General features: G+C 37.6%; 1 protein-coding gene across 1 annotated transcript in view; it reads left to right on the plus strand.

The window, feature by feature from the left end:
- Positions 1–25,283, plus strand: part of THSD7B (thrombospondin type 1 domain containing 7B) — a 746,473-nt gene that overhangs the window by 192,909 nt on the left and 528,281 nt on the right. Inside the window, exons 3-4 of the mRNA XM_042948618.1 lie at positions 6,066–6,311; positions 19,868–20,037. Coding sequence (XP_042804552.1) covers positions 6,066–6,311; positions 19,868–20,037 — 416 coding nt within the window. The remainder of the gene's footprint in view (positions 1–6,065; positions 6,312–19,867; positions 20,038–25,283) is intronic.

Raw genomic sequence — 25,283 nt, forward strand, 5'->3', positions numbered from 1 at the left:
CCTCTTCCGGGGCATGGAGGAAGATATTTCACTGTCTTCTATGCAGTTATATTGGAGCCATTTGACTGATTTGGCCAATGAAATGTAGACAGAAGTAACGTAAGCCACTTCTAGGCTAAAGTTCTAAATCACTTTGGGCCATCTTCCTTCTCTGCCTTCCCTTCCTGAAGCTCCATGTGGAAGCCGTGTATTCTAGACAGTGAATATATAAGATGAACACAAACTAGACCCTTAAGTCTTCAGGTAGAGTGCTTCCTAGGAGAGTTCGCACTGAGCTGTATGCAAAAGGAAAATGAACAGTTATTTTGCTAAATCGTTCAGATTTCAGGGTTTATTACCACAACCTATTTGATTCTAATACAAGATTCTTTTTAAAAATTTTTTTTAATGTTTTATTCATTTTCTGAGAGAGAAAGAGAGCAGGGGAGGGGCAGAGAGAGAGATAGAGAGAGGGAGACACAGAATTCGAAGCAGGCTCCACGGCCCAGAGCCTGACATGGGGCTCGAACTCACAAACCATGAGATCATGGCCTGAGCTGTAGTCAGACGTTTGACTGAGCTACCCAGGTGCCCCAAGATTCTTTTTTTTAAACGTTTATTCATTTTTGAGAGACAGAGACAGAGTGTGAGTGCTGGAGGGGCAGAGAGAGAGAGGGAGACACAGAATCTGAAGCAGGCTCCAGGCTCTGAACTGTCAGCACACAGCCTGACAGGGGGCTTGAACTCACGGATGATGAGATCACAACCTGAGCTGAAGTCGGACATTTAACTGACTGAGGCACCCAGGCGCCCCATTAATACAAGATTCTTGGGAGGCCTAACAATTATAGGCGCTAAGTAACTCTGATGATAGATGTGTCCAATAGGCCTAAAAGTTACTCCCTTACCTATAGAATGTAGTGTAAATATGAAACATCATTCTGTGAACATGCAGATGGAATGAAGATCTATACGTAGTTTGTGAGAGTGCCCTGACAGTTCCCTTCCTCCAATCAGCTTTCATGGAGCTAACATCCAGGTCTATACAATGAAGCAAGGACAGGGGAATTCCCATCTTGGGAAAAAGGTGAGCGTTAGGCAGTCTACCCTAATGGACAAACAATGTGAACGGTCACTTCACAAGAGATGAAGTCTGAATAGTCATTAAAGATTCAAGAAGAATATAAAGCTCAATGGTAAGCTCAAAAAACAAATGTAATTTTCCAACATTTTGAAAAAAGTAAGTCTGATAATACCTCTTTAAGGCATGTAAGAAAGGAGAAATCTCATAATACCTAGTACATTTGATTATATGAATATTTATGGCCCAACTCAAGGCAAAAATACTGAAGAAAATATTTTACACATGTGTAGGACAGAGACATAAAAAGAGGCTCAATTTATAATCCTTTGGAATTGCAAGAAATTAACCACAACCAAAAGTTGCAGTAATGGGAAAATGAATAAATGAATTGCTATATACTCATACAAACAGTAAAAATAAATGAACATTATCTGTATTTGTCAACATAGATAGATCTAAAAGTCATAATATTAAGTGAGGAAAGTAATTTCCAGAACAATATGTTTAATAAAACATTTAAGTAAAACATTTAGCAACATGCAAGACAATGAATGCTATATGATAGTTATGAGCATATACATATTTATCTAAAGTATAAAAACATTGTAGAGAATACTAAAAATCAATGTCAGGTTAGTGGCTGTGTCTGAAAAAGACAGCTTGAAATGCATCACAAGAGACATAGGGAACTTTATCTGAATTTGTAATTTTTTATTTATTTAACAAAATTTGACATAAATGTTCATTTCTGTTAGTAAAGTCTTGGAGTATGTGTTATATAACTCTACTTTTCTGAATGTTTGAGGTATTTAACATTATTTTAACTGTTGAAGTTTTGATGAAGGGAAGATACCTTTCTCTTGGTTTTTATCTTATACGAGTTTCTGTTCTTTTTTTTCTAAATAAAGAGATTTCCTTATATTTCCATAGGAAGTAAGAATTATTAGAGTAATTTTTAGTTTCAGTGATTTCCTTTACAGTGAATACTTGTGAAATAATTTACAAATGATGTGTTCTGTAAATGTCAAGGAGATATAATTACATAGCATCTCTTTTTTTAAAAAGACAAATCCACAGTTTATGTCTGTTTTATTAAAAATACCACCTTCTATGAAAAGTTTTATTCCCATTTCTATGTGTAGACAATAATATTTGTTATGGGCTTTAGTTTATAAGGTGATTTTACACATACTAAAAGTTATTATGACTATGATAGGGGGTGAGTAAATCACATTTTATTATTTTTTCCTGCAGATAGTGAAGCTAAGTAGCCGGGAGACTAAGGTCATGCTAACATATTGTGATGCAAACTTCAAGTCTCAAATATTTCTTATTCACCACTTAGTGCTTGTCTACCTATTCCAGTAAAATGGAATTTCACTGATCAAAGTAGACCAGGGATCTATGTGGCAGCTTTTATGATTTTTTTTAACCAAGAAGGTAGGTTTGTGAGAATAACACTAAAAATAAGTAAATATGGGCACCTGTGTGGTTCAGTCGGTTAAGCGTCTGACTCTTGGTTTCGGCTTAGGTCGTGATCTCATGGTTCATGAGTTTGAGCCCTGCATTGAACTCTGCTGACAGTATGGAGCCTGGTTGGGATTCTCTGTCTCCCTCTCTCTTTGCCCCTTCCCTGCCCATGCTCTCAAAAATAAATAAACATTAAAAAAAATAAGTAAGTAAATATGTAATCAGTGGAACGTATGCTCTTCCTAGTTCCAAAAATTAGGATTCCTTTTCAAAAATGCAAAATTTCCTGATTATTCCCTGCAACTCCTTGCAAGTCTTGTTATCCATTCTACTGATCCAGTAGGAAAAGTCATTCTGGGGAAGATGAGCAACAGAGAGTGAAAGCTGTTAAATGGGAAGAACCAAACCACCACAACTGTAGACAGAGAACTGTATTGTGTGGGACCTTCTTTATAAAAGGAATTAAGTCCATCTTGGAAGGTGAGACTTTTCTCTAAAACATGCAAATTTTGTGTATTTCTAAAAACACACAAATTGAAAAACATCACTAAATTTTTGTATTAGTGTGCTAGGGCTGCCTTAACAAAGTATCACTGACTGGTGGCTGAAACAACAGAAATTAATTTTCTCACTGTTCTGGAGTCTGGAGAGTTCAAGATCAGGTGTCAATGAGGTTGGTTTCTTCTGAGCTCTCTTTTGCTTGTAGATAGTTGTCTTCTCTCTGTGTCTTCACATAGTCCTCCTTCTCTGTATCTGTTTCCTAATCTCTTCTTGTAAGGAGACCATTCATACTGGATTCGGGCCAACCCTAGTGACCTCATTTTAACTTAATACCCTTTCTAAAGACTCTTCAAATAGAGACACATTCTCAGGTACTGAGGGTTAGTACTTCAATATATGAATTTGGAAGCCCATAAAAATTTCTGAAAAGTGAAAACCTAGAAACTTCTTGATGTTTCTGTTGTATTATACACCAAAAGAGACAGTCTTCTCCCCCTACCTCCACAAGGCACAGAGACAGTACATTCTGATATAGGTGGGGCATTTTCAAGACAGGTTCTTCCTAGTATGTCTTAACCCCAAGCTCCCAAAATGTAACATTGGAGTGAGCAATGGTAATAAGGTATACATTGTCTTTTTTCATTTTGAAAGGAATATGATCTGAATAGACTTGAATACACACACACACACACACACACACACACACACACACACACACACCCACACACACACACACAAGGTTTATCTTATATCATTGTGACTTCTGAAAGCCACACTAACTCTCCATGGCTTCATGAAGGAATGAAAGATATCAATATGGAAACCTCACTATAATTTGCTTAAATTTGATCATGTTTTATTCTCCCCTGCACACCACCTTCTATAATCCCTTTCCCCGTTGGTGACTCTTCCTTATCAGCATTATTTTCACAAGTCACAAACATGGAGAACAACCATTACCTAATCCTGATTAGTTCATTACTCCACCAGGTTTCACTCACCCACTTTGGGAAGTCAGTATTTGAACATATATTGTCTTATGTTCCTGTCAAAGTTATCCTTTTCTTCCCCAAGGTAATGGATGCCTTTGACATAATAAGGAAAAGGCTAACAACAAAAAAAGTAAAAAAAAAAAAAAAATAAGAACACTGATTAATATGTAAAATATTATTTTCCTGGTGGGGTCTGATTTTCCTCACTTAAAATTATTTAATGCTCAGTTAAATCCAAATTTCTTAGCTGATGATGTGAAGTCTTTCCAGACATACTTTTGAAGAATTCACAAACCTAATATCTATCCACTTTCCTCTTTGAATTTTATGCTTTATAAATTGACAAATTATGACAGTTGACAAATTGGTTTTTACTCCCCCCCCTTTGGTGTGCTTATAAATGTTTAAGTACCTGTTCTTGGGGGTGGGGCGTCAGGGTAAGGTGGGGCTTGGGGGCTTGATTAGTAGCATCTGTTGATTTCTGCAGTGTAAATACTCCTACCATGGCCAATTTTAAGCTATCTGAGTGAAATCAACTGGCTTGCAAAATTCGTGAAAAGTTACTAGTTAGTTCTTGTGAAACAGTACATCCAGCTCTGGCATAACACTGGTTTCCATCCCCACAAAGTTTTATATCAAGGCTTCAAATATACTATTTTGGTGACCTAAAATAGTCTTCTTTCTGTGCCTGGGAAGCTCCTATCAATCTTTAAAAGAAATGCAGCTCATACATCTTTCTCTCTTAGAACCCCTCACTCCCTCCCATCCTCCTGGCCTTTCCAGATGGTCTATCACTGACTCATCAACTTTTCTCCTCATCATTATAAATGATTTCATGTTGAATTCATCACATTATCACATATCCCATCTTTTTATTTATTTGTTTCCCAACTAGATTGTTAGTATTTGATAGCACCTGAATTTTGCAAATGAGAAAACTGATGCTCAGAGCCTAATGGTGTGGGGAAACATGATACCACATTTGGTTTTTTCATAGCCCAGAATGAAAAGAGTGGATAGATCAATACTCTACAGCTTACCTTTACCTTTGTTTGACCTTAGACAAATGTTTTAGCCTTCTTGAGCTTAAATTTTCTACAATTGGAAATAATAATACATAAACTCATGGGGTTGTTGCGAAAAAGTACCTGTGAGATACAGCACAGTGTGTGTGACACGTGGGAACCAGTCAGTAAATGGCAGCTGTAAGTTATAGTGCAGGTGACAACACACTAAAAGAACCTCCTTCTTCGTCTTCTTCTTTTTTTTTGTATTTTATTATATTTTTTTATTTTAATTTTTTACATTTAAATTTTAGCTAGTTAACATACAGTACGATATTGGTTTCAGGAGTGGAATTCATCATTTACAACACCCAGTGCTCATCACAAGTAGCCTCCTTAAGGCCCATCACCCCTCTAGCCCATCAATCCCATCCCCCACCCATTTCCCTCCATCAACCCTCAGTTTTTTCTCTATCAGTAAGAATCTCTTGCGGTTTGTTTCCCTCTTTCCTCTCCCCCGCCCTCCCACATGTTCATCTGTTTTGTTTCTTTAATTCCACATATGACTAAAATCATATGGTATTTGTCTTTTTTTGATTGACTGATTTTGCTTAGCATAATACATTAGCTCCATCGTCATTGTTGCAAATGGCAAGATTTCATTCTTTTTGATGGCTGAGTAATATCCCATTCTATATGTGTACCACATCTTCCTTATCCATTCATCAATCAGTGCACATATGGGCTCCCTCTGTAGTTTGGTTGTTGCTGGTAATGTCGTTATTTTTCATAATGCTTTGCACAAGGTATAAGTGTACATGTGTGTTTTGCTAGAGTGAAATCACTTCACAGTTGCAGATAAAAGAGAACATACATTTTTAAGATGTATGTTCTTCATTATTTTATCATGATGCCTCTAACATTTTTTAAAATCCTTTGAAAGCTCATATCAAATTTCAGGGTTTTTTTTCCCCCTTAACAGGCACTTCATAATGTTGGTTACACCCTACTGTTTTTTTTCTTCTATTCTTTCAGCCTTTGCACACAAGACTCCTTGCCTTTGACTGTCCAGTCCTGCATCATGCCGAAAGACTGTGAAACCACTGAGTGGTCGTCTTGGAGCCCTTGCTCCAAGACGTGTCGTTCAGGAAGTCTCTCACCAGGATTCAGAAGCAGGAGCCGGAATGTGAAGCACATTGCTATTGGAGGTGGAAAGGAATGCCCTGAACTTCTTGAGAAAGAGGCCTGCATTGTTGAAGAACTTTTGCAGCCATGTCCCAGGTATTGTGCATTCTTTGGCATGAGTATTCAGTGTTCTACAAAACCTCATTTTATGTGGTGTAGGGATCTCAACAATAATAATAGTAGCTGTGATTTTTTTTTAAATTTTTTAACGTTTATTTATTTTTGAGATAGAGAGAGACAGAGCATGAACAGGGGAGGGTCAGAGAGAGAGGGAGACACAGAATCTGAAACAGGCTCCAGGCTCTGAGCTGTCAGCACAGAGCCTGACGCGGGCTCAAACTCAAAGACTGTGAGATCATGACCCAAGCTGAAGTCAGATGCTCAACCGACTGAGCCACCCAGGCGCCCCAGTAGCTGTGACTTCTAACTGTTGTGTCTTTACTCAGTATAGAGATCCATACTAAGCAGTCTAGCACAGTGCTTTAAGAGCATGGGTTGTGTTGATTCCCTGGGCTCTAATCCTATTTCTGTGATTTTCTAAATTTGTGAACTTCAGCAAGGAACTTAAGTATAGTGCCTTAGTTTACTCATTTAGCAGTACTAACTTCATCCAGAACCTGGCACATAATAATTGCTCAATAACCATTAGTTATCATTGCCTGACATGTCACACCTGATTTTTGTAACAAGTTAAGAGGCTATTCATAGCATCATCATTTTGTAAATGAGGCTGTTGTTGCTTAAATATTTTTTCATGTCACATAGCTAATGGGTGGTGACACCCCAGTTCTAATGCAGTTCTGTCTCTAAATGTTACTGCTACCCTATGAAACTGTTTCTAATATACAGCCCCTAATACATTGTCTAATGTATACAGAGTCAATCCCTAATACATGCTACCCTATGACATTGTCTCCAATGCAGAGAATTTTGAGAAAAACATTGACATAGATTAGTAGCTGTATTTTAATATTTTTATATTGTTTATATTTTGTCTGACTGTAGGTACGACCCTTGGTGAAGGCCTCCAGTATATTTTTCTCTGTGTTCTTGTATTATGGTAGGCCAAGTCTGATAATGACATAAGTCATTTGCAGCTGGCTATTCAGAAGTCTTTGGGGGACAAATTTGTGGTAATTCCTGCTGGACAGCTGCCCTGAGCTCTATCTGTTAAATATGTAGCTATTTTAGATAGACCTTTCCTATTGTTTTTTTGTAGTTTGTAGAATTTGAGAATCAGTTCCCCAGTGAAAAGTAAAATGAGGCAAAAAATATATCTTCTTGTAGCAATTAATCTAACAGTCAAACTCAACAGGCATTATTGATGAGCTTAGCTATTTCTTGCACCTGAAATAATGTGTATATCCGGTGGGGCAGGGGTAGAGGAATATAGGGACAAATGCCTGTTGTCAGATTCTTAGCCACTCACTTCCTCCACTTCACCATTGAAATCAGTGTGCATTCAAGTCCTCACATACTGATTGTTCATTTTTTACCAAGTTGACCCCTTAGATTCATATCATTCTGTACCTCAGAAGCAGAAGAGATAGATGTAGTTTATTATCCTTTACAGATTAACTTACTGTCTCACAGAATTCTCCCTAGTTGTGTGAGTATGTGTCCAGTCTTTAAAAACACTGATATTAGGGGGTGCCTGGGTGGCTCAGTCAGTTACGTGTCTGACTCTTGATTTTTGGGTCAGGCTGTGATCTCACAGTTGTGAGATGGAGTCCACATCAGGCTCCATGCTGGGTGTGGGGCCTGCTTAAGATTCTCCTACTTCTCCCTCTGTCCCTCCCGTGCTCACAGTCTTAAACTCTTTCTCTCTCTAAAAATAAAATGAAAACACTGATATTAAGGGACAGCATGGGATTTGGAAATGACATAAAGCCTGAGATCTTTGTTCTTTTTGATTTTGGGTAGACCTGGATCAAAATTATATTACCATCATTTATTAATTGTGTGTTTTGGGGAAAGCTATACAACTTCTATAAGACATTTCCCTTTTCAATAAAATGTGTCTAATTATACTGCCTGTGTTGAGGGTTGTGCAGATGAGGTATGTAAACTGTCAGTCTCAGTACTCAGCACATAGAAGCACTACCAAGATGGCAACCCTTATTGTTGCTGTTTGGAGGTGTGTTCATTTCCTCCAGAAAGAGACTACCTCCTTTCCTTTGAAGGCATACTATGGTAATTTAAAGAGGTAGGAAATTATTTCTTCTGGGTAATGTGAAATCTTTTTCACTATGGAGGCCTAATTCAGAAGGGTTCTCAATATTAGGCTTCTAGGAATAGAATCTGGGTTTAATGATGAAATAGACATTGATCCCCTTTTCCTTCATTCCTTACATGAAATGGCTAGTGACCTCTTCCAAATGTTAATTTATAGACATCCTTCCATTTTTACCTCTATTTTCTGTGTTGAAATGATTACAGTTTTCTTAGAAGTCAGAACAATTTCTCTCTGATGATCATGAGAAAGTTGAGTTGCATCTGTATTTGTTAAATAATGGCTACTTTTTATTGAGTACCTACTGTTCACCAATAACTATATCAGAAATTTAACAAAGATTATTTAGAAGAACATAAAATTTCTCATCAAAATAGGATAGTTTTGAGAGTAAAAGGGATGCAAACTGATGTTGTTCATATTGAAGTCTATTTGGCTCAAAGTCAGTATTCTTTCCATTACTTTCATGATAGTTGTAGTGAAGACACATACACAGATAAAGGTATATATACACATATTCATGGGTTTATATGTATCATTTTTTCCCAACAAAATAGTGTGGAATGGTAATAATTCAAGATGCATCCAAGATGAATTTCTTTATTGTTCTTCATTTGATTGAACCTTAACATCTGAAAATAGATGTGACAAATTTCATTGGCGATGGACCTGACCTTCTAGTTCTGCTGTTTGGAAACATTACTTAGTTTGACATTTTTTAAAAACCTTCTCAAATGGTGAATTTGTAGGAAATATGAATCTTGGAAAAGTCACTGAATACCAACCTGTGTTTCCTAGGGAGAAAGGTATGTTAGTGACTGATTCCAGGAGAATGCATAAATAACAACAAAATTAACATTGGCTGACATTCTTATTTGTCTGAAATCTGAGCTGTGGCATCTACCACAGGAAAGCACAAAGGCTGCGTACTAACTTTGGTTTCTAGTGCGACATGGTGATTAAAATTCATTGTGAACAAGGGAAATGGAAACAAAAAGTCTATTAGGGAACAAAAATGTCCATTTCTCCTTTCCCAGAATTCATGAGCAAGTCATATATATCAAGCAATCCAATTCACCATATTTCTCCCCAGCAGGAAAATGTACATTTCTGTGACTCTTCATGGTGCTTTTCTAAAGTCTCTCAGAATGCCGTTTGGCTTTAACTTTCCACCATCTTTGCTATAGGAAACATGCTCATCCATTCAATAAATGTACATTGACCTCTTGCTATGTGTCGAGTTTGTGATACCTCAGAGAACAAAATAGTCAAATAGTCAACAGTCCTCTCCTTGTCATGGGGCTTAAATTTTAGTGAAGGTACATCAAATAAATATAATAAATAAAATAAGCTATATACTGTGTGCATGAGCTATGAAAAAAAATCAGACATTACAGTAGGGTTGCTGGGATGCTGGGATGTGGGGTCAGCTCAGGTTACAGAATTAAACAGAGTCATTACAGTTGCCTCATTTGAACTGGTGGGGGACTTGAAGGAAGTGAGGAAATTAGCTTTTAAGTAATTAGGGGAAGAATACTCCAAGAAGAGGGAAGAGCCAGAGAAGTACCATAGGTCCTGCATATTAATACTGCTGTAAAAGTTCTTTAGCTACATAGCTTTGGGGCTATTCGTCTCACCAGCTAGACTCCAGCGGTAAACATTTTAGCTCTAAACACTACGAGTGCCAATCCCTGAGGCATGATCCCATGAAAGGAATGGTAAGTAAGAGAAGCCCATTCCACAAGTGCTCTCTGAGACCAGAACATCTTGGTAGTTCCTTGGGGCAACCAGCTTACGTAAACTTGAAAAGAGACAGAAGCTAGTCTGTTACACTAACATAGGAAATTATACAACTATAAAGAAGTTAGTGTAGTACAGCCTTAGGTTTGTTTCAAGAGTATGGTTTTAACCAAGACATGTATAGACTCCAAGAAACCCCTTCCTTCAGCATTCGGGCTACTTGTAGGTTTATGTCCATTCCAACGTAACATTAAGCACTCATACTGTATATTGTGAGGTGGGAATAGAAATGAGAGAGATGGGATAAGTCTGCTTGTCACTTGTCATCTTTTCTCTGGGTGTGTTTATCTCCTGCCATTGGGCATCATGACCTTAGGCACTATGCTATTCTCTACCTCAAAACATTGAAAGATATGTGTTTTATAAGCTACCTTGGTACTTGTGTTTTTTCTTATGTCCTGATTAACATCTGAAGTATTCGATCCTACATCTGAACTAAGAGGATGGTGAAAATCATTCTAAGACTGTAAATAAGGTGGCCCCGTTTACTAGATAGCATAAGGAAAGTTTTATTTATTTATTTATTTATTTATTTATTTACTCACTTACTTACTTACTTATTTATTTTTATTTTTTGAGAGAGAGAAAGAGAGAAAACAAACAGCAGAGAGAGAGGGGGGCAGAGAGAATCCCAAGTGGGCTTCACACTGTCAGTGTAAAACTTGATGCAGGGCTCAAACCCATGAATCATGAGATCATGACCTGAGCTGAAAACAAGTGTGGGAAGCTTAACTGATGGAGCCACCCAAGCAGGCACCCCAGGGAAGTATTTTAAATGCTTAATGTCAGATAACTGAGGCACAACCTGATGCCGGAACAGCTGTGACTCCAGATCCCTTGTGTTTATGTGGAGAGCCCATTAGGCTGAAGATACCATAACAGACAAACATATTGAAAAGTGTCAACACCTTTCCTGGAAATGACACCTCAGATGACCTACCAGCAACTTTCACCACTTCACCAGGAGACAACAATTTTCATGCAAAAAAAAAAAAAAAATGGCTGTTCTGTCTCTTAAATGATCATTTAGAATTTGAAATTGAATAGAAGACAGCAGTATTAAAAGGTGACAGTGACCGATGTAGATTAAAACTCCCAAGAAGATCTTAAGGCAGAAGCTGTGTGGTTGATCCTATTACATATACTGTGATATTACTGCACAGAAAAGCCAATTTGTAAAACATTGTTTCACTGTTTGGGTCTGACACTGAATAGATTGGCTCTCATGATCCATCTGTCCTTGTCTCTGGTATGCATGAATTTATCCTTATTATGATCTATCTGTGCACACTCACACTGAGAAATGTGTCTGGGTCTCCTGCAGCCTACTTTGATTTCTCTGTACAACACCCTTCGTCCACAACCCATGACCAGCCTGATTCTCCCTAACATCTCTTTTAGGCACTCCACCCAACTTTAGATTTTCCAGAAAAAATTCCTTTTCCTTGAGAAAACTCTGGGGATTAGTTGACAGATCTTTGTAGATGATATTGAAACCAGGGATAGAGCTAAGGAAAAGGATGGCAGGGAAAACTTTGCTTGCTTATTGGCTTTCTTTGCCCATTGGAATTCTGTAAGTGCTGGAACAGGGTTGCTATGTTGTGAAGAGATGTTTGTCCAACACCTGCTTCAGCCTGTCACTGTTAATTTCTAGAGAATTCAGGAGACTGAAAACGTTCAGTCTTTGTTCACTTAGTTTGTGCATATTAAGAATCTTGTAAAAGATCTTCTTTGACTTATGATGGAGTAACCTCTCAATAAACCCATGGCAGGATGAAACGATTGTAAGTTGAAAATGCATTTACTATACCTAACCTACCAACCATCATAGCTTAGCCTTACCTACCTTAAATGTGTTTAGAATGCTTACATTAGCTTATAGTTGGGCAAAATCATCTAACACAAAGCCTATTTTATACTAGTACTGAATATCTCATGTAATTTATTGACTACTGTACTGAAAGTGAAAAACAGAATGGTTGCATGGATACAGAATGGTTGTAAGTGTATCTATAATTTACCCTTGTGATCACATGGCTGACTGGGAGCTGCAGCTCATTGATCACGAGAGTATCAGATTGCATATTGCTGGGTGGAAAAAGATCAAAATTCAAAGTGTGGTTTCTACTGAATGTGGCTCACTTTCACATCATTACACAATCAAAAATTTGTATGTTGAACTAGAGCACCCAGAACATGATTACCATATCCTTTAAGAATGTTTATAATAGTTGGTAATGTTCTTACAAATCATCCCATATGTAGGGATGTTTATTTACTTTTTTGTTTATTTACTTTTTTCCTCTGCCTTCGAGTGGTTAGCACCTATAAAAATGCCTGGCTCATAGTAAATGCTCAGCAAACAATGAATGAATGAGTAAATGTTCAAATGTAGGGTAGTTCCAGAACAATATTATGCACATGGTACTTTCTTCCATGATTTTACTTATTATGTAATATGTGTGAAGGATTTAGAGTGATTTCTTATAAAGAGCAGCCGAAACTGACATCATCAAGGAGATTAAATAAGAACAACTACCCAGGGTAGGGATGGACACATGAAGCTTGATCTGATATTGTGCCCAATGGCCACCTTTCTTCTGCTAACAGTGTGCCTGGTTTTCCAGATAAGAAGTTTCTATTTTCATTCAGTTGTAAGAGTAGCTTCAGAAAGGGTGAGAAATGAGATCACAGTCTCAGTTTGTAAAAGTTTGCCTTCCAGAACAGAACGGCATGAATATCACCTACCATATCTCCTGAATCTGCTGTTGATCATCTACCACAGTGCAAACAAGCACTCTGTACCTAATAGGAACTCAGTACATTTTTTAAATGAATTCATGGATTCGTTAAGGATGATTTTTGTGTTGTTGTTGTTAACTGTTTTGATTAAACAGCTTGAGGAATAAAGGAGTGATGACCTGGAGCCCTCAGGAGACTGTGTGTTAGATAAGAAACAATGGTTTCAAATATCTGTAAATTGTTTCAACAGAAGAAGACAGATGCTTTATTGAATCTATCTTTTACTGGTACATATTTTTTCATGAGTCCCTATTGTGCCACTTGAAGTCCTCTTGGATGGAAGATTTGTTCCCCTGTTAGTGTAAGAAAAGTTAACGTACTGATAAGTGCTGTGCATAGTGATAGAAGTCTATTAATAATACATATGTGGAGTTTGGCTGGCAAAGCCAGCTGCTGAAGGGCAAAGAGCTTTGCACTTCAGAGTAGCTTTCCATAATCAATAGTCTCACTGTATTCAATAAAAAATTACTAGAGCATAAAATATATAAAGCTTGATCTGTTCCCTTTATTTTGGTCGTCTGTTCAGCAAAAAAAAATGACAAGTTAATTCTTTTCTAAATGCATTTACAACTTTAAAAGGGCAACAGACATTATCATAAATTAGTCATGCTGCAGTACACTGATTTTTAATATACACACATTTAATTTGAATACCTTGCACTGGGGCTTCAATTCCAAGAGTGTTTGCAAATCTATATGTGCTTAGTCAAAACATGACCATTAACTAATGCAATTATTCTTTCAATCTGTCATCATTAAGTCACTTAAGATTCTGTTCCATGTTGCTTTGCTTTAAATCCAAGTCTTTAGTAGGAGAAAAGAAATCCACACGTTAAGCAATTCTAAGCCTTGTGAAACTGATAAAGCATACATTCTAAAGGGCAGAGGTTGCTAGAAAACTCTGATGGTCCTGCCATCCTGTTGCTATTAGAATCACTTTATGTCACATTAGTAGGATGGAGGTCTTTTAAAAAGAGTTGCTAATGTGCCTTCTTTTCTAATTTTGTCTTTGCTAATTTATGATGTCTCTACTCATTGCTTCATAGCAATAAGTTCATTCCTTACTCCTTCTGCTATCCCCCTTCTGTTTGAAGAATAGTTTAAGTACAGGATTCCTTGAGTTAGACAACATCACTGTCTGGAAGACAAGCTGGTTATCTTGGCAAATGAATTTCAGGGCCTCAAATCACTTTTCCTAGTCCACAATTTGTCTCCTATATCTCTTAATGGGAATATGTATTTCTGCCATTAGAAATTTCTTTGACTTAATCTTGGTTTCTTCTTTTAAGCTGCATATACTTCTTTAGAATCATAACATATTTAATGTTAACATTTTCAGTATTTATTTTATTCCAATATAGTTAATATACAGTGTTTTATTAGTTTCAGGTGTAGAATATAATGATTCAGCAATTCTATACATCACCCAGTGCTCAGCATGGCAATTAATCTTGTAACTTTTAATATGTATCATGTGAATATACTTATTGACCATTTCCTAAAAGGAGACTTAAATTATAGGGACCATATAAGAATATTGGGCAATGAGTTTCAGGCATGGGAGAAGGATTTGGAAAACAGATTCTAGAAAGTAAATGAAGAAAAACTGAGTTTCTCAGTTATAATACATGGTTTCCCTGATGTCTGGGTTCTTGTCCCCTTTTCTGGGCTGTCTCATTTAAGAATTCATTGCCAACACACTGTGGTGCTAATACTTGGGGAAAAATAATTTGGAATCATTCTTCACTCCTCCCTTTCTCTCTCATCTCTATCTAATCCATTGGAAGGCTGTCCCTACCTTCACAGCATATCCAGAATCTGGTCACTTCTCACCACATTCACTATGACTGCCTCAGTTGAAGCCACCATCATCCTTCCTAGATGAGCAAAGCCTTCCAAATTTGTCTCCTTCCTTCACATCCCCCATAGTCTATTCTTCACTCAGTAGCCAGGGTGATCTTTAAAACTTTAAATCACACCATATTACCATTCTCAAAACTCTGCAATGATTTCCTGACATATCTAGAATAACACTCACAGTCCTAACTCTGGCCTACTATGTTCTTTATAGACTGGCTCCTGACTACTCCTCATTTTCTCTCCCTCTTATCCTAACCCACCTGACCCAGCCACACTGGCTTCTGCGATACCCTAGAGAGTGCCAAACACTCGGTCTCTTGGAAACTTTGGATGTGCTCTTCTCTGCCTAGAATGCTCCCTGACCGCTCATTCCCTCATGTTCTTCAGGATTCTGAAGACTTCCCTGGTCATGGCACGGAAATAGCTCTTTCTCTTCTCAAGGTCAGGGGCTTTGTCTTGCCTACTGCTGTGCATTTCTATTGTCTGAAATCTTGCCTGGCACATAATTGGAGCTCAGGAATTATTTGTTGAAAGAAAGGATTAATGAAAATGTGGTTGTGTAAGTGATTCCCTTACTATTTGGGCAGGCCTCTTTCTTTTTCTAGGGAGTCCTTCTTTCTAGCCCTCCCCCTGCCTTCAGGCTCTCATACGTATCTTTATGTTAACTAGAATGCCCTTGCATCAGCTCTTTTCCTTGTGCATTCAGTATTTGAGTTATCAGCATTCCCATTCTCAGAGGGTGGGGTTCCAGAGTGGTTGGAGGTGTGCTCTCTCACTAGTTAGTAGTGGGGACATTGGAGCTGTTTTCACATGAATGGATCATGACAAGTTTACTTAACACTCTAATCAGTAGGGAGCAACATGGAGAGTTTGATTTCAAGCCTAAAGTTACCTTCTTTAAGGTTTAATGGGAATTTTAATTTTTATAGTTAGGGATCCTTTAATTTGGCTTATATATTATTTCTCTTTTTTTAAATTATATCCTGAAAGCACCAAAACTTGACCCTATGTTACCACAGTGCTCTAATTATAAGTTGGCTGTAAAATATTCTCAAACTTTATTTTTGTTTGAGACTGAAAGAAAAAAAAATATATATAGGCAGTATAAAACATTATCAGTTAGTTGTCACTGGCATTATCTTTGCCACCAACAAAAAGAGATTTTTTTTTTTTTTTAGTCCAGAACCCACTTCCTCAGACCAAGACCAACATTTACTTGTCCTCATAAAGGCAGGACAGGTAGCTACCTATTGCCTACTGAACTTATTTTCAGTATCCTTTGATCGTGTTTCATTGGTTTGCCATTCGCTATTTTAATCTACCTGCCATTTCATTAAAGAAAAATAAATCTGACATTGAATCTTGCTCTTCCAATTACTTATGACCTTGGAAGAATTACTTCTTTTTTATTCCAATTATCCCATCTGTAAAAGCAGAAATAATATTTTCCTCAGGGTTTGTTGGGACACTTTAATGAGGTAACACACCTATTTTTGTTATTGGAGTGCCTGGCACAGAGTAGGCATACAGAAGGTATTGGTTGTTGTTATTATTACTTGAAGGCCATGTCATGATACTCTAGTAGTCCAAATAAATTAATGCCTTGACTGTTGTGTTCAGACAGAAACTTTGAAAAAAGCAAATGGATCCTCCACAGTCACATTGCTAAGGGGCCATGAGGATTGACTAATGTCTTTCATTCCATGGCTGTCTACTTGAGGCATTTCCACAATCAATTAAAAATGTTTTGTGCCCACAGGAGGTAGGACTCTGGCCTTTGAGACTCCCCATATTTCCCTCCTAAACAGAAGGACAAAATGAGGGTGTGTTAAAAGGCATCAGAATTTGGAGAGAGAGGTGAAAAAGGCCTGTTCTTTGACAGGGACTTCACTATTAAAGATAGCGTCCCAGGCAGTCTGGATGCCGTCTTGTCCAGAGGCTGGAGGACCATTGCTGTAACAGCTTCTAAAGGAGAAAGTGAGTACCAGTTAGCCAAAAGGACTCCTTTGATTTCTCATTCTGTCAGTTCCTGGAGACACTTCCCCAGGTTGATAGAGTTTGGACATTCAGTTTTCATGGTTGCAGGGTGATTTGTGACTACACATAGATAGGGCTTTCGAAAAAAAAAAAATAAAGAGGATGACGAGAGACTGTGAAAGACAGATTTTAAAAAGGAATATAGGAGTCCTTACCTGGTGATCATTTTCCCTCTGCCACTTGCTTGTCTGGTATTTTCTCTGAGGTGATAAACAATAGCAATAGTGATAAATGCCTTATATTTCTTTAGAGAATTTGTTGTTTGCCAGTGAATGGAATTTGGGTGTTGTTGGTTAATGAGCTACCAACAGGGTTTTTGTTACTTTACATAAAACCATAGTCATTAAACTTTTCTTCTCATTTTTCTCCATAATGACTTCCAAAATTCCTCCATTGCTAATTCTTCTAGGGTCATGATAAATTAATTGAAAAAGCTATTTATACAGCGTGACCCATTCCTTTCAAACAAGCAAAAAAATTGCTGTGACTTGCTGTAATTCTGAACTCTATGTTTCTTTTATACTCTGCTGAACTTTGGTTGCTGAAAGTTAGGCCATAGTATTCCTGGATCTCTAATGTTAGGACTTGAGGAAATCAATGAAGTCCTCATACATAAAATGTTAATGTGTGTGTGTGTGTGTGTGTGTGTGTGTGTGTGTGTGTGTTCTGTGGCAGCAAGGGGCAAAACCTGCATGTAGAAGGACAGAAGCAGAAAAGGAATTAACATTTACTGAACATCTATTCCATGCCATGTTCAACATTTGGTATTATTATGCCCATTTTAAAGACAGGAAAACAGAACTGGGCCACGGTTACATGCCTAGTAAGTGGCAAGGCACAACTCAGCTGTAAAGCATGCCTGTTGTCTATACCACACTGTTCCCTTTTTTGCCTACCTTATTTGTTAACTATATCATAGGAGGCTTCTACTCAGCTACTGTTATCTGTCCCCCTCCTTAATGGCCAGAAGCTCTTTGCCTAGGGGATCTTTGGAGGAAAGGGATCTGAAGTGAGACCTTGGTAGCCATCCATCCCAACAAACCCTTACCTCATTGCATTTTGCCCTGGAATACAGAGCCATCTGCCCTGGACTCAGGGGCATGAGGGAGAAGCTTTCTGCTTGAGTGAACATGGAGAACAGGGTGAGAACTTTGAGTGAGGAGAACAGGTTTCAGAAGTTTGCCTCTGGAGAAGACCTACCTTTGGAAATAATCAAACTTTTCTCAGTCTGTCACTCCCAGGAATTGGAAACAGGTTATTGTCTGTATCGTGTGCATAAGCAGAACCTGCACTGCGTACCCAAAGTCTTGTCCAGCCTACTGACTTACTTTTTTGCCTGGGAGAACCATGTGAAAATGAAGTGGGGAGGCAGAGGGAGAAGAGTTGTGTCACAGTGAACCCCCCAGAATTGTCCAAATTCTTTTCCTACAATGCGCTTTTTATAAGACTTCATGAGGGGCTCCTGGGTGGCTCAGTCGATTAAGCGTCTGACTTTGGCTCAGATCATGATCTCACGGTTCGTGGGTTTGAGCCCAGCATTGGACTCTGCACTGACAGCTCAGAGCCTGGAGCCTGCTTCAGATCCTGTGTGTGTGTGTGTGTGTGTGTGTGTGTGCGCATGTCTCTCTCTCTCTCTGCCTCTCCCCCTCTTGAACTCTCTCTCTCAAAAATAAATAAACATTAAAAATGTTTAATTATAAGACTTCATGACTGTCAGGTTTTCAAGCTTTTTTAGAATTATGACATTCATTGTGAAGGGGTTTGGTTATTATTAGGTTTCTGAGAGATTTGCTTTATTATTTTGATGTCTGTGACTTGACTTCTATTTTACTCTAGTCTCTGTAAGGCCAGTGTTTGGGTGACACACACTCATTTTTATCGCTTTTTTTTTTCCGTTTAAGTAGTCACAATGCTGAGAAATTTTTCCTCAAATCTGAAATGGGACAGCAGTTACAAGAATGTTCTTAGGTTTTGTTTATTGTTCTAGAAGTTAATGAGTCTATTGGTATTTATGTGAATGCTATAGGGTTCTATTAATGATGTGGGCTTGAAGAATGTTGTAATAACCCACAAAAGGAAATTCTGCCTGAAATAATTCTCCAGGTCTGAGTGCAGTGCTGGTACGATTGTTTGTTTTCTGCAAGTTGTGTTCAAACTCCGTTGGGTTTCTTCCCCGTATCTGTATGCGTGCGTGCATGTGTATGTATGTGTGTCTATTAGTATGTATCTTAACCAGTTATAAACCAGGAAGAATATATTATTAAGTCAGTTTAAATAACAGCATGTCTGCATATATAAAACACTCATCAGTTAAATATAGTGGTCACACTGATAACTCATTTTTAGTATGTATATCGTTATGCTAATGGGGTCAAACAAGTTGAAATACTGTCCTGTATCAAGAAGGTTGAAAAGTTGGTCATCCCTATCCATTTAAAATCATATATCCCAACTCCACACATTCACACACTACTCTACTATCTTTAAAAGGCCAACTTCCACATAGTCATCCAGAAGTTTGTGAAGTGTTATCCCATGAAAAGTTCGGCTGCTATGGAACAGGCTCATTGGGTTTTCACATCCTTCGTCTGATTCTTCACTCTCTTACAGTACCTGGGATGAGGCACATCCCCTGTGTATCCACATTTCCTTTCTTCACTCCTCTTATTCCATACTGCCACCAGGAGAGGCTGCTGTGATTTTTTGCTCCTAGGAAATAAAAGGGATTTAGTATCAAAACCAATTGACTTTAAAAACGAACAAACAAACAAACAAAGCCAATTGACTTTTTTTTTAATCTATAGGTGAAGATTTGGCCCTAGAATGATTATTACATGCATATGATATTGTGACTTAAGTTTTCTTTAGAATATTATATTTTCCTTACTTCTTCTTCTTTTAAATAAATCAAACCAAACAGGTATTCCTGGAGGACCTCTGAATGGAAAGAATGCCAAGTCTCTCTTCTCCTCGAGCAGCAGGACCCCTACTGGCCTGTGACGGGACCCGTTTGTGGAGGTGGGATCCAGACCCGGGAGGTGTACTGTGCCCAGAGCACGCCAGCGTCCACCGCACAGAGGGCCAAGGAAGGTAGGCAGCCAGTTCCAGGGACAGATGGTGCAGCTGACTGGAAGGGAATCAACTTTAAAGCTATCTCTGCATATTATTCTTGACATAATGGACCCTCAGCACTCACAGGTTTAGTATTTGTTTTGTTGAGAATTTGCAAACCAGTCCTAGGTTCTTCTACTTGTAATAATTGGCAATAGTTAGAAATAATAGCAATAATAATAACTTCAGCCTCAAAGGATCGTTGTGAAAATTAAATGAGAGCATATACCTAAGAGCTGTAGCAAAAATGAATTGCTATAAGCTAAGGGGCTGGTAGGTTGGAGTGAGTAATCAGTCATGAATTAGTAGCATTCTTTTTTCGTTTTCCTCCCAAGAGTGCTGTTTGGGTGAATTTGTGGATGTGGGAGTTTCTACAGGCCTATCACTTTCAAATGTCATGGATCCACTATTTTACTGGCATATTTTAAATAATGTGAAAATGAGAAGGAGACAGAGGAGGAGGGAAAACAGCCTTCTCCATAGTAGACTCTCTGACAGGCATGCACAGCCTTAGCAGTACCCCATTTGTTTTAGAGTTCGAGACAGTGATTACATATAGGGACTGAAAAACCAGCCCAGGTTTATTTCAGTCCATTGGCTGAAACGCCAAAAGTGAGCAGGAATGCTTCCACTCTAGAAGAACGTGTGGCATCGCAGCCACATTGGAGGACATGGCAGTTCTCTTTGCAGAAGTAGTCGAGGTGGGAATGTTTCCTTGAGTGTGCACATAAATTCCCTACTGTAGAAGGCAAGATGCATGCTTTCTTGGTATGGAAATGCATCTATTTTACCCCGTAAAGCTTTTCATACTAGGTACATTTTTGTGTGTGACATGGCCTCTCAACATTCCAGAGGCATCTCTGACCATAACCTTGGATAATTTAACTTCTCAGTTATAGAGGGATCATCTTAACAGAATCATTAGAGTTTGCTTCAACAATTAAAATTACAGTGTCACATTTACAGAGCTAGAGTTATTTTAAAAACAGTAATTAAATTTTCTTCCTTATCTAATGTCACATTTGGAAAGTGACAATTTACACACTTTCTGTTCCAGGGTAGAACGTGACTATGCTTACTTTTCTGACTTTGGACGAACAGAATTTAGAGAAAGAACTCTAGAATATTCTTTAAGACCTTGGTAATTTTTTTGTTCCACCTTGTCGTTTCTTGTCTTTACTGTTGTCTATAGTACTAGGGTTTTCGAGGGTCAGCAAGTGCATTAAAGACGTGGTATAGCTTACTACTTACCTTGGTAGTCATTAACAAAGGCTTTCTTTTGCTTTTGTATAGGAGTGAATGAGAGAGATTGGTCAGCTATTACTTTCCTTTCTCATAAATGCCTTAATTTCCTACTGTTATCATTTATAGATATACCTTGAGACCTCTGGCAACAAAAGAATTTCTTCTTGGTTCAAGTTAAACACAAGATAATAATTGAATTGCTATTGTAATGGACCAGTGAGTGTGTTTGCCCAATTAAAGAGGACAAATTTAAATATTTCTAACCTTTTCTGCTAATGCAATAATAAAGGCCAAAATTGGTGACAGTTTTTGCATCAGTTTCTGTGAACATCACATTTTTTTTCTTTAAGTTAGACTGTAGAGGGAAAAGGAAGTTTAATAGCATTGATTTTGAGAACTCTTTTCTCAATGACAATTGACTTTCCCACAGGTTAATTTTTCCTTAAACTCTAGGATACTCTGTTCAATCTTTGGACTGAAATTGCTTGACTTTTCTTCCCTACAAAATCCCACCATCTGCTGTGAGTTAGCTGCTCTGCATTTCAAGAACCTGATCTTAGGGGAACACAACCCTGGGGAAAACACCACAACCACCAATGAATAAAAACAAACAAACAAGCAAACAAAACCACACCAAAATAAACAACAACAAAAAATCAGCAATCCCAAAACCAAGACCCATTTCCATGGATCTCTTATGTAATAGAATGAAATCAAATCTAGATTCTGGAGTAAAAAAGAAAAATGCTAATTCTCCCCCAAGGGCCTCCTAGTTTCTTGTATATGCTTGATGTTGAGGCTGAATTCTGACTTTGATACAGTTCTGTCGGTGACTTCTTAGTGGTGTCCCATTCCCCATTTGACCTCAATTCATGGTGCTTATAGAAATGGCATAATATCTATGGCATATTTAACTGGTTCTTTTGTTCAGTGTTCATGTGATGTTTTAAAGGCAGCCAAAGTAGTGCTATAACAATCAATATGAGAAGCATTACCTGTAATAGGAGCCAAGCCAATAGAATTGGGAATGAAAATGTAGAAAAATATTTATGATTTTGTTTACCAGTTATTATTGTAGAGAGAATTGTGCTTCTCTTTTATAATTCAGAAATACCAGCAAGAGTGATGCTTACCTGTAAATCTGAAAGTTTGGTTTAGAGAGAGCACTTTCTTCTTGCCCTTTTCCGAAATGAAATTAAAGCCACTCAGCCTGCATTCAAGCATAGTTTCTCAGGAGATAAAACATTGAGATAAAGAACACACCTTCAAAATCTAATAAAGACTGGGAGGTAGTTATTTTCCATTCATGAAAACATGGCCTAGAAACTGAGATATCAACAAATTCGGAGTGAAATGACATAGAGATAGAATGTATTTATATGGTGAAGAAAAAATACCCCCCCCCAAAAAAAAACTAAATAAAAAATTTGGAGAAAGTATTGGTATGGCTGTAGTTAAGAAGAACACTTCCTGAATTTTTTTCTTATTTCAGATTCATTATTTGACATTAAATGGACACAGTTCTTTTAAGAACGGGACATCAATTGCATCCTCCACTCCAGTAAGATTAAATAGTTCTTGAAAGTCTTATGTCTTTATCATTTTGGACCCAGAGTTGACATAAGGAAGTATATGGTCAGATAAGAGAATGTATCCCGAAATGCCAAGTAGTGTATAGCGACTTAGTGCATTTTGGGTCTCAGTAGCGTATGGAGACTTAAATGTTTGAGTTGCAGGCTTTAATTTTAAACTGTATAGAATTTTGATAAGCCACATAAATGTTGCTCCAAGCTTCCAATTTTTTAAATTATTTTTAAATCTATTGACTGGTTGAGTAAAAGGTAGATGAAAATCACACATTCTTTGTTTTTTTTTTCAAAAATAATTTGTTAAGTAGCAACTATGTTTTAGGTTATGTATAAGACACTCATATGAAGGTGCTTCTCATTAAATTACAGGTTTTAAAAAAAATTTTTTAATGTTTATTTATTTTTGAGAGACAGAGAGAGACAGCATGAGCGGGGGAGGGGCAGAGAGAGAGGGAGACATAGAACATGAAGTAGGCTCTAGGCTCTGAGCTGTCAGCACAGAGCCCAACGCGGGGCTCGAACTCACCAGCCGTGAGATCATGACCTGAGCTGAAGTCAGACGCTTAACCGACTGAGCCACCCAGGTACCCCTTTACAGGTTTTTTTTTAATTGGAACAACAGTTGAACTAAGCATTATGCTGTAGTGTTGTAAGTAATGTGTAAGTAAGTAAATAAGTAAGTAAGTATATATATAATGGCTAAAACCATTTAATGGTGTCTGAGAACCCTGAGGTTCTCAAAAGGAGGTAATGCTCAAAGAGTGTGTGGGATCATTAGGATAGAATGCTCTAAGTGGGGGCAGAGGGGACATATGGAAAGGAACAGAGATATTTGTGTTCAACACATTTGTGTTGGTAGCATGTGAATTGGTGTGAGGGGAACACAGAGAATAAGACCTTCACAGTGACATTGGAAACCTAGGCCTTTGGGGCTGTTCTAGAATTAAGACTTTGTTTTTGAGAATATGGGTACAGCTTTTCTTTCCCCACAGCATGTTTTTAACAGAGAAGTCTCATATTCTTAACGGTATATAAGAATGTATAAATGTCAGTATACCAAAAGAATTCTCAGATATGCTCATGTCCTACTTGCACACTTATCTGATTATCCAAGAAGTTTTTAAGATATGAAATGAAGTAATTTACATTATGAACAGATGAACAGACATCCTAAGGGGCAATTGAAGGGGATATCTATTCCACCTTCATTTGAGGGCCTAGAAATGTCCTTTACATGTCTTTAGAAATTGGTTTTAAAGTCAATATGCTCATTTGGGTGTGAGAATAAGGTTTAAGGGAAACATGCACTTAGAACTTCCTTTAGTGTTGACTGGTAGAGAAGAAGTGTGTTTATAGCATTTTCTCTCTCTTCATGCTAAAAGAAAAGCAGAGATAACTGGATGAAATAATCTTTGCTGGTTAACAACAGGCTATTTGATGACAGTTCACATGAGACCAAAAGACAGAAGATAATTGGCCTGTAACCATTATACTTTGAAAAAAAACCCTCATTGTTGGGGTTATGGGTATAAGAGAAAGTCAGTGTATGTATACTTCAAATGTATATATATTTCAAATATTCTCTCCAAATATTTTCCCCAAAAGTGTGAAAGCCGAGATAAGTTTAGAAAAAGAGTATTAGATATTTAAAGGCAATTATGTTGCCAGGAGTTTAAATTGAGATTGGTTTTTACCTGTTCTGTTTCATTGTTTGTGTATCTCACTTTAGTGACTGTTTTAAAATCAAGTATAACAAATTTATCCTACTGTGATTTAGCAAATGTTTATTGAATTACTGTGCTTAGCAAAAATATTGAAGAGTTCTTACTTTAGTACTCATGAAATTATCAGGCTGTTCTTGACATTAAAAATGTCCTAATTTATTTAGCTCAAGGTATAATTCACATGATTGAAATAGGAATAGGAATTTCTCAAACTCTTTTACCAGTGACATTTCAGGTTTGCTAATCCTATTGCACTAAGCCCAGACCCCTGTTACAGAACATCCCTTTTTGCCTGATTTCTAGCCATTGGTATTATTGTCTTTGTCACAACTAGGCTTGTAAAGCCCTTGAAGGCCATTTTTAGGGTCCTGCTTTGTATTCCCAAGTGCCAGAGCCCATCATAAATGGAAAATTGCAAATGTATATGCAATTCAAAATGAAAAGCTCATCAAGTGAGAGAGTGATGTATTAAGTTTTGTTGGATTCTTTTTGCTTTATGGGCAACACAAAGAAGGAAATTGCTTTACTGTTAACAAAACCAAAATGATCTGCGGTTTGGATGTCAGCATTCCTTGTCAAGTCCAGGTGGTCCAGAGAGCCTGGAATGGAATCAGATAAAATGGAATATCTGAGAATCATGAAGTGATGGAAATGGTCCATGGGGAAA

This window comes from Panthera leo, chromosome C1, assembly GCF_018350215.1.
Source record: "Panthera leo isolate Ple1 chromosome C1, P.leo_Ple1_pat1.1, whole genome shotgun sequence".
NCBI classification, from domain to species: Eukaryota; Metazoa; Chordata; class Mammalia; order Carnivora; family Felidae; genus Panthera; species Panthera leo.